The sequence below is a fragment of the Aristolochia californica genome, unplaced genomic scaffold (assembly GCF_029961685.1).
Source record: "Aristolochia californica isolate CCGP_79_NKW_82.1479 unplaced genomic scaffold, dmAriCali1.0.hap1 SCAF_15, whole genome shotgun sequence".
NCBI lineage: Eukaryota > Viridiplantae > Streptophyta > Magnoliopsida > Piperales > Aristolochiaceae > Aristolochia > Aristolochia californica.
The window spans coordinates 20,879,543-20,897,206 of record NW_027181826.1 but is presented as its reverse complement, the minus strand read 5'-3'; the positions used below and the strand labels follow the sequence as shown (position 1 = coordinate 20,897,206).

The 17,664-nt window shown below is 37.5% G+C and overlaps 2 protein-coding genes across 7 annotated transcripts; both read left to right on the top strand.

Moving 5' to 3' along the window:
- The first annotated feature begins 270 nt into the window (after positions 1–270).
- LOC137951485 (probable 6-phosphogluconolactonase 2) lies at positions 271–5,220 on the top strand. Of its 5 annotated transcripts, none has more exons than XM_068798160.1 (4): positions 271–577; positions 2,127–2,327; positions 2,404–2,539; positions 4,498–5,220. In XM_068798160.1, exons 2-4 carry the CDS (start codon positions 2,158–2,160, stop codon positions 4,987–4,989), a joined length of 798 nt encoding a protein of 265 aa, XP_068654261.1. In that variant the 5' UTR covers positions 271–577; positions 2,127–2,157; the 3' UTR covers positions 4,990–5,220. The 5 variants fall into 5 exon arrangements, with proteins under 5 accessions (XP_068654261.1, XP_068654264.1, XP_068654265.1 ...); XM_068798163.1 differs by lacking the exon at positions 271–577 and adding an exon at positions 626–711; XM_068798164.1 differs by lacking the exon at positions 271–577 and adding an exon at positions 660–716.
- Positions 5,221–6,879: 1,659 nt separating this feature from the next.
- Positions 6,880–9,596, top strand: LOC137951844 (folate synthesis bifunctional protein, mitochondrial-like). 2 transcript variants are annotated; one of them, XM_068798792.1, is made up of 4 exons: positions 6,880–7,064; positions 7,516–7,607; positions 7,693–7,808; positions 7,947–9,596. In XM_068798792.1, exons 3-4 carry the CDS (start codon positions 7,733–7,735, stop codon positions 9,380–9,382), a joined length of 1,512 nt encoding a protein of 503 aa, XP_068654893.1. In that variant the 5' UTR covers positions 6,880–7,064; positions 7,516–7,607; positions 7,693–7,732; the 3' UTR covers positions 9,383–9,596. The 2 variants fall into 2 exon arrangements, with proteins under 2 accessions (XP_068654893.1, XP_068654892.1); XM_068798791.1 differs by having other exon boundaries at positions 7,902–9,596.
- Positions 9,597–17,664: the final 8,068 nt, after the last annotated feature.

Here is a 17,664-nt window from a genome sequence, read left to right as displayed (position 1 = left end):
CCAAAACATGAGAATAATTTTGAAATCTTAACTGGAGATGAAATCTGAAATTTGAAGTTTGCTGTCTGGGGTACTTTAGCACAATGAAATGTCAAAAGAGGCAGAAGCTGTGGTAGAGATGAAAACAAAAAACAGAGGACAACAGAAGAGACAAAACAGGGACTTTGGGAATTGGGACTCAGTTGGAGGGTGATGGACGGAAACACAGAAGAAACAAACAAAAGGGCATTTAAGAGCACGATTTCAGGGACAAGTGAGGGAAGTGTGAAGATCATTTAAGAAAAGAAGAAGAAAAGCATCAGAATAAAAAATTCACTTCTGGGTTTAATAGGAGTACAATTGTCAGCGTCCTATTAGAAGAGGTGGTCCAATAATTTTTTTTTTTGTTTGGACTTTGAGTTGTTTTTAGACTTTTGGAGCAGAGAGATGATCTAGTGGGACGGAGTTTTCGTGGGAATAGCGGGTGGAGTGTGGTTTCGAGTTTTATCCATTTATTACTGCGAGAGAGAGAGAGAGAGAGAGAGAGTTATTTATTTGTTGCGTCACAATCGTGGATGCACGTGTATGAAGGTGGAAGGTAAATTCTCTGCTGATTGTCGAGAGTCTTTTAATATCCCAATGGTTTAGATTATAGATTTCGATGATACCCATCTCCGGTGTTCTTCAAATTTTGGATTCCTTGGATACCTCTGGCAACCTTCTGATATTTTTGTAAGGTCTTTGTTTGTGAATATTGGATTGTGAAAGATTGTGCTGCGCCTTTTTTTTCTTCTTTTTTTTCTGTGTAACTCTGCTTTTAGTTCTTTTTGTTTTATTCGGTACGGAATGTGAATGTCAGAGGATTTTGGGATCCGGGCATTTGTTTTTAGTCAAATTCGTATTTGAATTGAGATGCCTTTTGGTTGATGTTTGGGGTTTCTCTCTGAACGGGCTGTTTATTTGCATCGCAACATATAAGAGGTTGTTTTAAATTTCTTCCACTATCTAAGTAAAGCAAACTCTCTCGTCTAGTTCTTTGATAGTGAAAATGAGAATTCAGGCGGTGTTGGATCCTTAGTATTTGCTTTTGTGCTGAAGTCTTTTTTTTTTTTTTCCCTCTCAATTTTGCATTTGTTTCGATGTTGTTTTTGTTCGTTTTAACTTTTTCTTACTGTTGGAATGAGTTTTTCATCGTCATTTGACTTGCCTTTACGGAATCATTAAGAAATGTTTTTTGGCAGAATTTAAGAAGAATTAAGTCGGATTTTTTATTTTCTTTTCACTGTGTTTCCGAAAGTTACAATTTCTCGTGTTTTGAGATGTTTAAGGGTAAGCAGGTTACTTCCATTTTCAAGTGTTGGGAGCTTAGTTGTAGTTCTTCTCTGTTCCTCTGGAATCTTGCGTGGTTATCCACTTAAAACAGTTCTTTCTGTCCTTGAGACACTCCTGGTGCCTGTGTGACTGCTTTTTCTGTATTGAAAACTTAGTATTTGTAGTTTTGCAACTTAGTTCTCTACGGATTGTAGAATTCTGGTTTTGTTATTACCTTAAAATTATTAATTAACAAAGTTTATGATTGATTTGACATGGATTTCAACAGTTAACACTTTCCTTCTTTTGTTGGTATTTTAGGACACATAGGTTTCTCTCATTATTCATTAAAAAGTTCTTTGTTTCAACACATTCAACAGTGATGGAGAGATTTGCATTTTCTAATTATTTCTCTTCTCCATTTTGTTTTTCTCCTGGAAAACCATGGAAGTGTTTTTTTTTTTTTTTTCATTTTTTTCCTGTTTCTAATCTCCACCAGCACTCCCAGAATCTATTATAACAACAAATTAGCTCAGGTTTTTTATTGTGACTTATGCAAGTGGGTCAGATTTGGATCTGCATATTTAATTTTGTAGAACTATTCTGGTTAACTGGAAGTACTTTTCGATTATCTTTTCACTTTTTTACTAATGTTACAGTTACTTTTTTATATTTTGGCACCAGAATATTAAAATTTTGATGTATTTAACTTAGATGGAACTAGGTCCATACTCTTTTTTTTTTTTTATTTCATATTAATATACCCATAGATTATCTGTATGAATCTTCTTTTGTATGGTTATTAACCAACATTTCCTTTGCCCTTGTTTTTATAGGGCTTCTCTTTGATTTCTAGTCTCCCAAAGAATGGCTTTAGGTGGGCGAGAGGACAGAGGCAACCTGAGAATCCATGAAAATTTGGATGACCTAGCCACGGATTTAGTTGATTATATTGCAGAACTATCAGAGAGATCTGTGAAGGAGAGGGGTTATTTTGCCATCGCCCTCTCTGGCGGATCTCTTATTAGCTTAATGAGGTACTTGCTTTTCTTCTTCAATAATTAAATTTTTGCTTGGGGCTTCTTGTAAGGGATTTCGGTTTGTTTGAGACAGGAAACTCTGTGAAGCTCCTTATAACAAAACTGTGGATTGGACAAAGTGGTATATATTTTGGGCTGATGAGAGAGTAGTAGCGAAAAATCATGCAGACAGCAACTATAAGCTGGCTAAGGAAGGTTTACTTTCCAAGGTAACAAGAATTTGTTGATTTTCAAAGACTTATTATTAGCAAGAGGTAATTGCTTGGGTGGTGGGGCCAAGTTGGGTATACATATATACCAGATATACTTTCTAGGCTTCTGTTACTCTTCTGACGCCAGGACTCTCAGAAGTACTTGCATTTATGCCAAGAACTGTTAAAATTGCATATAAGATTTTCACCCTAGCTTGACCTGCTTGGAATTGGATCTATTTGACGAGTGTGTTTCACAATTTTAATTCATAGGGATCTTGTTTATTTGGATTCCACAATGATATGATGAGCACATTTCAAATTTAAAAAGTTACGCCTATTTCCAATTTCGACGGGTTTCTATACCATCTTGCATAGCTTACTTGAAAGTGTATTTGCATCATCCAAACCCAAGTATTAGGAAGCATTTCTGCTGCATATTCAATCATGTCAACTGTGTTTTGGAAGCTTTTATTTTTCCCTTTTTTTCTTTTTGGGTGAGCTATTTGGAAGCCTTTAATTCACAGTATCTACAAGTAATGGGACTAAAGTATGACTAATATAAAAAATTTACCTATGAAAGTGGCAATAATAAGAAATTTTGAGTGTCTGTGTAATTTGGAAGCCTTCAATTCACATTATGTATAACTAATGGAACTAAAGTGGAAGTAACTTGCATGCTGAATACTGTGTAACTATCTTAAATTCACTGTATCTGTTAGTAACTGGACTAATCTATGACTAGTAAGAAATTTTATCTATTGAAGTGCCAATTATAAGAGATTGTGAGTGTGTGTGTATTTTGGAAGCCTTAAATTCACTGTATATATTAGTAATGGAACTTGTAGATTGAGATCTCAAAGTGCATAGTAAATGAACTTGTCAGCAGCATCCTTTACGAAATAGGGTTAGGCTCCAAAAGAGGTGGGTGGAGTGGTGTAGAAGGATGGGGAGGAAATTGAATTACAATTGAGTTGGCAATTAATAAGCAGAATAGGGTTAGAATTATCTAAACAAACCGATGTAGTTGAAACAAGGTGGTGAATGTGATATGATGAATCTTGAAGCCAGTTATCTACTTTGAGCTTTGCACCAGTCACTTTGTCCTTATTTTTTCTTTCATCATGATAAATCCATTATATCCCATTAGTGAATTTAAAGAAGAGTATGCATCATTTGTACCAATTTCTGGCTTTGAAGCTTTTCTCTATAGCGCAGTTCTGTTGTTTCTTGATTTCTCTCCTACATTGGATTGTCTATTTTCTTCAAGAAGTTGCATGCTTGGAACTCATTAAGAAGGAAGATTGTGCGTTTTCAGATAAGGCATAATAAAACTAGAAATTGTTTGGCCTCAGTGTCCAGGAGAAACGATTATCCACCATCTCATGGATCGTGATCAGCGGGTGCCAACAGTAATCTTATCTTTGTGGAAAAACTAAGTTTGGTTGTTGAAATTAGAGAATGTTGTTTTCATAATTGACAGGAATATTCTTTTGTCAACTATAAACCTACCTGCTGTTTGTTAGGTGGGTATTGATACAGGCCAAAGCCACTGTTATGAGGTGCTAGCATGCACAGCACAACTGTCAACTGGACCTATTGCCAGGAAAAGAACTCTGCACAGGGGGAATAAGGCAGTCTAGATAAATAATTCTTCCTCCAGTGTTGCATGAAAGAGATCCAAGGGGATTACGGATGTTATGTCTATTAGATGATTCATACAACACCAACACTTCTAGAAATGATGGTGAAAGTTAAATGGTTTTAATTGTTCTTTTGAATTGTACTGAAGATCCTTTTCTTCTTCACCCTTTTTTTCTGGTAACCAGGCCAGGAGGTGGGAAAATTTGACTTTCTATTTTAAACATTGACTCTTTGTTTCTGATAGAGATCCTTTTAACTTTTTTTTTCTTAGAAAACTTGTCAGGCTTGTTGGATTCTCCTCTTTGCTGAAGCTTCAGTATGCTTTTCTTCAGGTGCCAGTGGTCCCTAGCCACATGTACTCCATAAATGACACCTTATCAGCAGAGGAGGCTGCTGATGAGTATGAGTTTGTCCTTCGGCAGCTAGTCAAGACCCGTACAGTTGGAGTGTCCGAGACAAGTGACTCCCCCAAGTTTGACTTGGTCCTACTTGGGATGGGCCCTGATGGTCATGTGGCCTCTCTCTTCCCCCAGCACAAAGCCCTGGAGGAGAATGATGAGTGGGTGACCTTCATCACAGACTCCCCTAAACCTCCTCCTGAGCGCATAACCTTCACTCTCCCTGTCATCAATTCCGCCTCGAATGTGGCTGTAGTTGTGACAGGTATCAACAAAGCAGAGGCTGTTCATCAAGTATTTGACAATGCACGGTCGGATTCTCAGTTGCCAGCTCAGATGGTCCAGCCAACCAATGGTAAGTTGGTGTGGTTTCTGGATAGGTCAGCTGCTTCTAAGCTTGATGGAATTCAAACTCCTGCAGAGTAGGATCCTGGTGTAAGAGTTTTGTGTACGTGTATCTAGTTAGCAGAAATGGGGAAACAGAATCTCCCTTCCCCATCCTTTTCTTCATCTTTTTTTTTTCCATGTCTTTCAATCTTATTATTTTGCCTTTTGCCTTTCTTTTTGGCCCCCTTCGGCCTTGGGGTTGGATTTTGATTGTGGTTTTGCTTGGAGAAGACTTAATAAATGAGCCTCTGGGCGAGGTTTTTATGGGTCTCTGGTGGGGATGTGGGAAGGAGGAACATAGGCAGGTTTAATGGAAGGATAGTTGGTTTCTTCTTCTTCTTTCTGTTTTCTTTTTAGCAGGTTAGCTACAATGTTCTCGATCCTTACTTCATATTATGCAAGCATCAAATAAATTTACTCCCGTGTCTGTGTACTTGTGCCCAGACAGTCTGAATTGAATTGACCTCGTGAATGAGATTCATTACTTGAGATCCAAGTTTGAGATGAACTGGAAAAAGAAAATCTTATAAAAAATAACAGTTAAGATCAGACCTTAGTTCACACACAAGGGTACTCGAAAGAATCAAAAGAGAACAAATTCCTTTCCTACAAGACTCACCTCTTTTTACAGGGGATGATACCACGCAGAAATTCTAGTTCTTGCTTCGTAACCTCAATAAAATCAGCATGAATCGATGCTTCTCTGATGAAGGCCTTAGTTTCTTCAACAGACTTCCGCAGAGGCAGCGGAAGGTTTTAAAGTCGAAGAACATAGATCCACCGAAGTTTTTGGAGATCTCAATAGCCTGTAGTGTCGCTGACCTCATGTTTTGATCAAGGATGGTTGAAGAGTTGACACAAGCCGAGCTACATTGTTGTTTAAGCGTTTTATTTATTTATATATATATATATATATAAAATTAATATTTAAAACTCTTAATTAAATATTTAATTATTTATTAATTTAAACAGGTTAAAATTTATCTTAGTTTATTAATATAATAATTAAATAAAATTATCTTATAAAAATTAAGTCCATCAGAATAATTTTATATGATAAAATACACTCTTTTTAATTTATAAAAATTAATAATTTTAATATTATATTTAATTTTTAATTTAAGAGTGAGAATTTAGATATTACACAAGTAACAATTTAATTAAGTATGTGGATATTATAAAACTAAGTATTTATTTAATTATTTTATTTTTATATATTTAATTAAATATATAATTAAAAATTATTTTTTAAATTATTTGTTAGTTTAAAACTAGTTAAAATTATTTATTAATTAAAAAAATTGAAATTTATTTTAATTTAGTTTAACTAAACTATATAAAATAAAAATTAAATCTATTAAATTAATTTGATATAATAAAATACCCTTTTTTATTTACTTAAATTCCTTATATTTAATATTATTTTAAGAGTAAGAATTTAGATATTATAAAAGTAACAATTTGATCAAAATTTGGATATAATAAAAGTAAGGATTTTTTTTAATCTTTTATTTTTATATATTTAATTAAATAAAAACTCTTAGTTTATTTTAATTATTTATTAATTTTAAACAAGTAAATATATTTTAGTTTAGTTAAATAAAACTATATTACAATATTAAATCTATAAAATTATTTTCATAATAAAATACCCTCTTTTTTATTTACATAATTTTTTTATTTTTTAATATTATATTTAATTAATATTTTAAAAAATGAGAATTTAGATATTATAAAAGTAAATTTTGTTTAAGTGTTTTATTTTTTATATATTTAATTAAATAAATATATTTTATTTATTTTAATTATTTATTAATTCAGACATGCTAAAATCTATCTTAACTTATTAATAGAAAAATTAAAAAAAAAAACTATGAATATCTGGATTTTTATTTAGATTGCTCACCAGGGATAGTAAGGGGCGGGGGGAAGGCGGGTGCCGTTGTTGCTCATCAGGGAGGCAGACGGCCTTGAGAGTTCGGAATTGGGTATTCTCCGGCAGTTTCCTTGAAGGTGACGTTCCGCTTAGTGAAGTGGAACGGTGGAATTCCTGCTGGAAGATGCTTGTTCAAAGTGGCTGCCGGTAAATGACGGTTGCAAAAGATTGCTCCCAAGTAAGATGCCCAAGCAGTTTATTTCTTCCAATTTTCGTTTCTTTCTTCTTGATTTTTAAAGGTTTTCTTCTTCTTCCCAGAATCTGCTACAATATTTTTCTTTCATAATTTAAAAAACTCGTCTTTGCTCTGCTAAAACAAGTTTTTTTATGGTATTAGATAAGAGTGTGGCCGAGCTAGAAAGAGAGTTTCAGAAATGGACTGGAAACGGGTTCCTTTAAATGGTTGTTTTGACGTTTTGGTTAGAACAGTAAATCGAAGTTCTATTTAACAAGAAATTTGTCTCTAAAGAAGATTAAGTAAATCAATTTCTTACTTCAGATCGACTGAAAATCGTAGTTAGACCTGAAGGCTTGCTGGGAACTGTTTGATACTGAAGCAGATTACAGAATTATTTGTTTTTTTTCTTTGTAATTGATTGTCCTGTACTACAAAATGTTGTTTGAAACAGCTTACATGACGATGTGGCTTATGTTATAGTTGAAGGCAAGGGATAGATGATAACCAACTGGTTTCCATGTCCATTTTTAACAAATATACACTGTAAGAACTCTCCCTTCTCTTACGTATATATTCATTTCATACATAAAGTTCTGCTCTAATCCACTTGATCTTTACTATTTATCAGACTTTTGATGGTTCATTAGGACCAAGGAAAACTGCCCGGCATGAGGGTGCTCAAGCAAATGTTTCCAGCCATTAAGCGTGGGATTAGGGGCGTGCGTAAATCAGATGGTTGCCAAGGTGATTTCAGTTGTCCTGTATTATCTATTAATTGGCAATTTGTTGTGCACAGCACCACTTCCTTATAATTGTGGTTCTGAGTTGCCCTTGCAGTGACAAGTTTTTCATATCTGCATTCATCTGTGGATAAAACTGCAGCAGAGGTCTTCTCTCAGGAGAAAGAAATTGTTATTGCGCTAGGTAGCAATGTAGGAGATAGAATGCATAATTTCACTGAAGCCTTGAAATTATTGAAGAAATCTGGTGTAAGAATCACAAGACATGGTTCTTTATATGAGACTGAGCCGGCCTATGTGACTGAGCAGCCCCTTTTCCTCAATTCTGCTATTAGAGGTACTACGAAACTTGACCCCCATGATTTACTGAAAGCACTTAAGCAGATTGAGAAACATTTGGGTAGAACAGATGGAATAAGATATGGCCCAAGACCCATAGACCTGGATATTTTGTTTTATGGGAAGTTCGAGGTCGACTCAGAAGTCCTCACTATACCACATGAACGGATATGGGAAAGACCATTTGTGGTGGCTCCCCTCATAGATCTACTGGGATCATCATTGGACAATGATACAGTCGCAAGTTGGCATTCCTTTTCAAGAAAAAGTGGTGGCCTCTTTGAAGTGTGGGAGAAACTTGGAGGTGAATCTCTAATTGGAAAAGAAGGTTTAAGAAGAGTTTTACCTGTGGGAAATCAGTTATGGGATTGGTCCCGGAAAACTCATGTTATGGGTATTGTTAATTTGACCCCCAATAGTTTTAGCGATGGGGGTAAATTTCAATCAGTAGATGCTGCAGTTGCCCAGGTGAGGCTGCTGATCGTAGAAGGGGCTGACATTATTGATATTGGTGCACAATCAACACAGCCATCGGCTACTAGAATTTCACCAGAGGAAGAGTTGAATAGGCTAATGCCCATTTTAGAAGCTGTTCTACAAATGCCTGAAATATCTGGGAAGTTCATATCAGTAGATACTTTTTACTCTGTAGTTGCTTCCGAGGCGGTAAGAAGAGGAGCCCATATTGTTAATGATGTCTCTGGGGGTCAACTAGATCCTAATATGCATAAGGTAGTCGCAGAACTTGGGGTTCCTTATATTATAATGCACATGAGAGGAGACCCTCAAACAATGCAAAACAGCTCAAACACGCTCTATGAAGATGTATGCAAAGAAGTTTCTTCTGAATTGTATGCCCGAGTGAGGGATGCTGAACTTTCAGGTATTCCAGTTTGGAGCATCATACTTGATCCTGGAATCGGGTTTTCAAAAAACGCTGTGCATAATTTGGAACTGCTCATGGGTCTTCCAAGACTCCGAAGAGAGATTGCCTCAAAGAGCTATGCTGCTTCACGTGCACCCATCTTGATTGGACCATCCAGGAAGAGGTTCCTTGGTGAAATCTGTGATCGCCTGAACCCTGTGGAGAGAGACCCTGCAACAGTAGCTGCTGTTTCAGCTGGGATTTTGGGTGGTGCTAACCTCATAAGAGTCCATAATGTAAGGGACAACTTGGATGCTGCAAAGGTGTGTGATGCACTCTTGGCACAGAAGAAGGGTTCAAGTATGGTCCGATAAGAGGTGTCTTTGTGGATTTGATCCATGCTCCAGTTTTCTCAAAGTAATAAAATTGTTTTTTTATCGATTGGCCATAACTTAAATACCCTTTTGGTTTCTTTTTTCCACTGACTTGAATTATAAAATTCCTTATGTGAATGAAACCTCATAATTGTCTGTTTCATATTGCACCATCTTTAATGGACAACATTCTGATGCTAAGGCACAGCTCTGTGTTTATAGTTCCCAATTTATGTCAAGCAACGTTCTATGTTTCCTACCTTTTTTTAAAAAAGCATTAGAGAGCCAAAGTTGACAAGGTTGCTCCCTAGCAAAATTAGGGAAAAGCCCATATAGTGCATGATAAGAAATAAGAAATGCTAAAGCGATTAGTTTTGAGCCATGATGAAATGAAATGAAATATTTGTAGTTTATGTTGTTAGTTACCCAAAGTACTCACTTCATTGTGAAAATGGTAGATGAATCCAAAGAAGTTCAGGAGGTAACATATTTGAAAAATTATTAACAAATGTGAAGATACAATGATCGAACATAATACATTAAATTTTGAGACTTCAACTACTCGTTGGTCTTTCTTTATGGATATCTGTAGTTCAAATCTCCCTAGGATTAGGGGATTTGAGCATAAAACCGATTGTATGGGACACAAAAAAAAAACTAATTTCAAAATAAAATTATTTATAGAGTTAAGATATCGTATGGTTTTTTTTCTATTATTATTTTTTTTCTTCTATTTTCTCGCTGTTCACTTCCCACCTGTTGCATTATTGTTTTTTGATATCTCCCACCCTTTTACTGTGGTGGTGGTGGTTGGGGGGAGGGGGTGGGTGTGTGGATGGTAGTCGCCTATGCGGTTAAAACCAGCCCCTTCACTGGCGAGGAAGAGACGAGCATCCATATATCTCACCGTTGCCGAGAAGCCTCCCTCGCCGGACGACCGTGTCCCTTCAACAGCTTACGTGTACGTCTATCTGAAACCATTATGGAACTTGTATTTGGTTACCATGAAAGTAGAGTTTGAAAAAGCACTGCCCTTAAAAACCAATCCTTCTATGGAGACCCACAGCACTTCGAATTCAACTCAATGCATGATTCATGTTTAAGGGGTTGCCCCTTGCTGCATTTTCCTGTTTCTTTGGTCTCTTTCTTTCTTATTTAATTATTTATTCCTTTTTCTCTTTTATGGGGAATTTGGAAAGATGAATATTTTTGGAATAATAAAGGTTAAGACTTCGAATATTTCGTGATTTTAGTTCAATTCACTGCTGTGTCTTCGGTTTCTTTGTTTGCTTTCTTATAGGGCTCGTATTAGGCTTTATTCATGAGATTATGTTTTAGTTTTGTATTCTTTTACTTGAAGATATTGATTCACATCAGGTTTTACTTACTTTTATCTATGTAAAACTGTTTTCTGGAATAGTATTAATTTGATGGTGAAAACACTGACTGACTAGTGCTCATCTAGGAGTTGATTAGCCGATGATGGTTTCTACATGGTATGGTAAAACGTTGAAGTTAGAAAGTTTAGTGTGAAAATGTTACATGGTTTTTTACATACTATTGTTTCACTATTGAGACCTGGTTTTGCATGCCTACTGAGCAATATGCAAGTTCAGAGGACTTGGTTGGATAGCGTAATGCACTTACAAATGTTGGTAATAGTGTTTCAAGTTACTCTTATTCATCTCCTAATTTGGTCTTTGTGCTGGATGACTTAAAAGCATCTAACCAAGAAATAATCTTGGACATCAGGTGCATACATTGATTACATATATATTTTATACGAGTATGGACCTGGTCCTATGATCAGGCCTTGGTAACTAATATGATGTATAAAGGATCAAGAATTTGCTGAGGACCATGAGCTGCCTATGCATAAATCTCCTAGTAATTTCTTTGGTTCTTTCCTTGCTGGATCTTTTACTGTATCTTTCCTCTGTTCCCAATGAGGGTTGGTCAGTAAATAGAACAGTCATGAATCTTGGCAACTCAACAATCTGGATGATGCTGCAAGTTTGAAGGCTCGTGATAGGATCTTTTATTTGGTTAGCTAGTAAGTTTTGCTGGCATGTGTCTCGGCATTCAGATATTCAGCAGAGTGAGCTGTCATCTAGGTTTGATTGGCAGCAGATTACTTTAAGCTCTCTATGCGTCTGAGAGTGGGCATCAGATGTCTGCTTTCTTATAAATGCTAGTCCCGGGGCTGGCAAAGGTCTTCTATTCCTCAATATTGGCAAAGGCCTAGGGCCCTAGAGTGAGCTATCCTTGTTATCAACTATCCGATTCCATTTTATGGTAGGACCTGAGAAACTTGGCTCCTTAACAATCATGGGGAAAATTTGAAGCGCAACTGGTTTTCTCTTGATGCCACTTGCTTGGATAACCTTGTTGCTTGGGTTATCTCATTTTTGTATTTTAATATAGGCCTGTAGCATGTTAGCTGATGACAATTTGCATCATTTTAGTAGTTTATCAGGAAATATTTACTGTTGTGGTGTTAAGCTTGAAATATATTTTGATTGTATAGTGTACCTTTAGAAATGTGAAATCTCATTTTCCATCAATTTTTATCATTGTCATCATTCCTTATCCTGGTCTATCATTTGGCACAAACATTGCTAGATTGGTCTGTTAAATTAATTTTCTACGACTTTCAGGTCGTGTTTAGCCTTCTCTAGCATGGTGTTCTGACTCGCTGAGTCAACCTGCGACTTGTCCTGGCCAACTTGGATTTGGGATGGGTAAGTTGGGTGTGGTTAGACTCGCAAGTCCCGACCCAACTCGGGTTTTCAAGTGTCTGAGTTGGTTCCCAAGTCTGGGTCCATTAACAGGCATCAATCAAACTTTGTCAGTAGTGCACTTTAAGAGATGTTCAAACCATTTCAAATTGCACTTTCTATATTTCTTGTTTACTAATGTTTCATTATGATGCTATGACTGTATAAAAGTTGAATTTCTGAGAAGATCTTTAATTCCAAATATCCAAGTTTACATTCACTAATCATTTCAGTTTTCGTTAGGTCTGCAACATAGGGCCATACCTATATACTTTATGAAAAGTCAGCATTTCCTTCTTTTAATGAAATTTCTTCAGCTTATAGAATAGCCAACCAATATCGTGGTTTGGAGTTTCCAGTTGACTTGGTAAACAGGCATGAGAAATTTATAAATCCAGCATTCTAATGCTGCAAAAGTGTATTAGATGGTGCGGATTGTGTGACTTCTAGATTTGATGTATAGGTTTCCAACAACATCCTCTTGTTCAACCTGGTTCGATCAATAAATTTGAACTGATACAATAATACTCTGTCATTTCTTTGGTTGCAGTAGATCCTGAAAGAGATTTACCCCTGGACACAAGTCGATTTTATATATTTGATAAGTAATTCATTTGAGGTACTCTACTTTTATTTAACTTTAGCAGAGATTTAAAGGGAGATAATTGATGGAGCATGAGTTAAATGTTACTGGCAAATGCTGATCAAGTGTTTTTCTGATAAAGTAGTAACTATGCTATCCATACATCCATGCAAATGCTGGAGAAGCAAAACGTCTTAGCTATAAAAGCCTAGAAAGGTTATTCATGGTAATATTAGAACCCTTACTGAGTAATAAAATTGTACTTAACATTCATGATCTTAGTCATTGATGAAAGGATTCTGACCATATATTTACTTGGTACTCAATAGTAAGAGGTGTTGAATTCAGCACTTTTTTTGGAGAGAGTGCAATAGAGACCATTTAGTTAACGAGAAGGGAATGGTCAAATTCATCCAGGTCTTTGTTTTGATGATGGTCACCAAGAAAATTTTGCATGACTTTTGTTGTCTGATACCTGATTCATGTCATTTCTCCTTGTGTTTTTCAGCAAAAAATGGATGTAAAACTCATCGCATTCCCTGAATCTCTATAGAGAAGTCGATTGCAGTCCTTTTGCAGTGTGGGTTTCCTTTTATTAATGAGTATACTGTTACAAGTCATAAGATATCCGGTCACTCTTTACTATAACGACATGTTTTGTGCTAAAAAGTTCTTTCATGGCGGGAATGGGAGGATTAGAAACTCCCAACTTGCAAATTTCAGCATTTTGAAGCACACCTTGTCTTGTTTTCTCCTGCATAAAGAAATTATTCTAAATGATATTGTCACCGTTCCGGATCTGACACGGCGATTCGTAGTGAGGAAGAAGATAAAGACGAAAATCAAGCCGAAGGGAAGCTTGAAAACCCTCTGTTCTTTGAGGAGAACGCACACCCCTAAGTTCGTTTAGGAGAACTCAAAACCCTTGTTTACTCTAAATCAATGTTTGTTTTTTCTCATTACTCTTACCCCTTAAATAGGGTTTACCCTTACAAGGTTCAAGATAAAATATTATAAAAATGCCCTTATGGCCTATTATTTCTTTAACTGAAATAAAATAAAGTAAATTAAAAAATAATAATTAATTAGACTCTAAATAACTTAATAATGTTATTGTGTGCAAAACTTTACACCCCTCCCCCCCCCCCCTGGGAGAAAGAGCTTGTCCTCAAGCTCGAAGGTAGGGTCTGCTTCTCCATCTGTTCCCAAGTAGTATCCGCGGTATCTGTGTCAGCCATCTGGACGACAAAACTAGAGCATTCCACTAGATAAACATTTTTTTTTGTCGACACTGCCTGCATCACTTGCTGTAGCACACCCCAATACAGTTAAGTACCGTGACATCAAATACAACAACTACTTCCTCATACAACGCCTGCACCGCAGCAGAAATTGCAACAGGTGGACCTATGCCCATTACAGAAGGGTCCACATCAACAACAGTAAAATTCTGAATACACCAAGAATTGGTAATGCCTTCTGCTCTGCAAATGAGCTTCTCATAAAGAGGATTGCACCAGCACCATCGCCTACTTGGCTCGAGTTACCAGCAGTGGTCGTGCCATCCTTCTTGAAAACAGTCTTCCGCTTAGCCCGGTTGGACACAAATGCATTATGAAGGCAGCCCTCATCCACAAAAAGCACAACATTTTTCGCCACAAAAATCACAACATAGAATACTTGCATCCTGCAAACCTACAAGCCAACATGGGTAACGGAATTCAATCTAGTGCTGACCCCAACCCCTCTCTCTATGGCATTTATCTATTGAGGAAGAACGCAAAACAGAAATTGATCAGCACTACTAGTGTATTCATTCTGCACTGCGACTATTTTCAGCAGTGGTTTTTGTTTGTCTAGTAGCAATGTGGTCTGCATTGGTGCAACAGACATCATTTGATGGAAGAACCTATTAGCCTCTTCAGTTGGCACATGCTGGGGCTGACTTGCTCGACTGAGAACAACCACCCAGCATGCATCGTTTTTAGTATTTGGAAGCAATGCTTATTCAGCAACTGGAGCACCAAATTTGTAGTATCACTTGTTGAATTGTCAGTGGAGTGGAATGAAGGCCTTACATCAGCTACTGGCCAATTCATCCCAAGATGTGTATCTGTAATGCTCCAACTCCTTTGTGCCATTTTCTCTGTTCCAGGTATAATTCCCTTGTTCTGGCTGTCAGTCGCAGAACCCATTGTGTCACAAAATGTAGGACTGAATTGGGTTGTCTCTTCTAGCTCTGTCTAGTCCCTATGCCCTTGTAGGAGTTTGCGGTTCATGTTAGTAAATATTGGTTGGACTCCCCTGCCCATCCCAACTCCTCTATCTCCCTATACAATGGCAACCAATGGCCTAGTTGTAATCCGTGTAACTTTCCAACAAGTATAACAGTCCCCTTGTGAACATACAACGTCATCTCAATCTCTAGAGCTCCACGAATGGCACATGCAGTAAGAACAAGAATGACATTTGTTGTTGTCCCTTTTCGTCTAGAATTAGCTACATCCTGTAGAGGAGTATCTGTTGTGCCCACAACAACAGATAATTGGGCTCCATAAGTCACTGCTGGTTGTACTCTCAAAATGTCATCACTGTTTTCAACAATGGTTTCTAGCTGTCTAGTAGCAAACTTTTCTGCAGTGCCACAGAAGCACAGTGTCCTTGGCTATCTAGGAGCAATGTTTTCTTTACTGCCAAAACAACACTGTGTCCTTGGTTGTCTAGCAACACTGTGTTCTGTTGTTATACACCTAGCGAATACTACCCAAAAGACCTGCCTGTTAGGAGCGGAAGCCATAGGTACTTAGCCCAGGACCACAACAGTACAACCATCACCACGAGCCGACACCCACGACGACTCAAGACTAAGCAACGATCGTTCGGGTGGTGTCTACGGTTCGCGCCGTAACAAGAGGATATATGGCCGTAGCCAGCATGACCTGCGTTCAAGGAGAATCAAACTCGTGATGTAGCGCCTGCTCTGATACCAAATGTTAAGCACTTAGCCAATATATCCCAAAAGACCGGCCTGTTAGGAGCGTAAGGCATAATTACTTAACCCCAGGACCATAACAACACACCCCACCTTCACGAGCCAACGTCCACGGCGGCCCACTCTAGCGACGACCTACTCTAGCCACGACCCACTCTAGCGATGGCCCACTCTAGCGACACTGGCCAGACCTGGGTTAAGTTCCTATGGCCTACCAGTAATTTTAATCTGGCTTCTAGGTCACCCCCTCCGCTAGGTCGCCCCCTCCGGGATTCGAACGCACGACGTGGGAGCCCGCTCTGATACCAAATGTTATGCACCTAGCTAATACTACCCAAAAGACTGGCCTGTTAGGAGCATAAGGCACAGGTAAGCCCAGGACCACAATATCTGCACTGTCAAAACAACTCTGTACAATCCAACAATGCATTAGATTGAGCTAGAAAAATAGGTGGAACTTCTGCATAATCCATGTGCTGGTGTAGGTTGTCGTAGTTGTTATTTTAATCCTGGTGCAGTAGTCTGTATAACTTGCTGAGACCAGATTCATAACCTGCAGAGACCAGATTTGTTGTCTGAGATCCATCAGTTTCAGTAATACTAGCATAACCTCCAGTAAGAAGAGATACCATGAAGGAACTAACAAGAGAAATTTTTTTTGTTGCATTATATACATCTGGTTGCCTTTCAACTGTCTTCTTGATTTGTGGACCTGTGAACTTTGCATATGCACTAGACCCAGTAAGTGGAGACAATGCTAACACACCCCCAATAGTTCTCTCCATCTCTTGGCACTGTGAAGTGATACTTCTGTCCATCCATATAGGTGACTTTTTGGTGTGAAAACATCACTCAATTGGGGTAAAAGAGTTTTTTCTGGGTTTAAAGAACTCAATGTAGAGGAACTTCCTTTCTTCCAATAAACATTGCCATGCCGTTTGCTTTTTTCCAACTTGTGTTCACAGATTTGAACAATAGTAATCACTACAACATGTCCTTGATTTTCATGATCAATAGATGCGCCCTGCGATTCATTTTTATTTTCTACATATTCCATGTGTTGTTCATCTGCATCACTTCTAATATGTTTTTTTTTTTGTTGAGCCCATTTCTGTATTGCCACACCGGTAGCAAATTTAAAAATTGGAAGTGTCTCTCCTGTCCAACCCAAGATTGCAACAACAGCAGAAATTTGAAATTTAGTTAGACTGTTTAACCCAGCCACAAAAAAATAATTCGTCCCCACAGAAAGAATTTCATCTCCAAAGCTCACACCTGGTTGAAGAATTTTTACAAATAGTGGCCGAGCAACATACATAACATCCAAAAAATTAAACACAAAGTTATGAGATGGACTGTTACTGTTGGAAAAATGACCATGAACAGACACACTGTTACTGTGTTCATCCACAATAATAGAATTTGTCCCAGGGGCAACAAAAAAAAAATTGACGTTAGACATAGCTAAGGCCCTCTGCTGCTTGAATTTTAATATGGCCATGATTCCAGAAAGAGGAATTATTCTCTTTGGCGTTGCCAACCAAGCAACAACATCTCGTGGAGGCTTTAATTCGAACAACTCCCAAGCATTAGGAGCCCCATTGGCGCATGGAGCATTAGGTTCATAGACAGAAATGGTTGCACGCTCCACTGTAAGAAAGTGTGGAACGACAATTGCATACTTGATTATGTGCCCAACACCCACAAATGGAATTCCATTTACAACATCATAATCAGAGGACTCATCTTGTTGAAACAGAATCAAATCGAAATACTCTGGACGAGACCTCTCATCTTCCGCCAAGGCCACGATTTCTACTTCGAAATCGAAATCTTTGGATTTTTTTGCTTGTCGGTTTGCATAACCCGTCAATGGTGAAGAAATGAAACTGTTGTGTAGAATTTTTTCATGCCTCTTGCCAACGTCGAG

Excerpts from the sequence above, each read along its gene's own strand:
- LOC137951844 (XM_068798791.1), top strand. The coding sequence starts at position 7,733 with ATGAGGGTGCTCAAGCAAATGTTTCCAGCCATTAAGCGTGGGATTAGG. Across the intron at positions 7,809-7,901 it reads TAAATCAGATGGTTGCCAAG|TGACAAGTTTTTCATATCTG; the intron begins GTGATTTCAGTT and ends TTGCCCTTGCAG.
- LOC137951485 (XM_068798160.1), top strand. The coding sequence starts at position 2,158 with ATGGCTTTAGGTGGGCGAGAGGACAGAGGCAACCTGAGAATCCATGAA. Across the intron at positions 2,328-2,403 it reads TCTCTTATTAGCTTAATGAG|GAAACTCTGTGAAGCTCCTT; the intron begins GTACTTGCTTTT and ends TGTTTGAGACAG. Across the intron at positions 2,540-4,497 it reads AGGAAGGTTTACTTTCCAAG|GTGCCAGTGGTCCCTAGCCA; the intron begins GTAACAAGAATT and ends GCTTTTCTTCAG.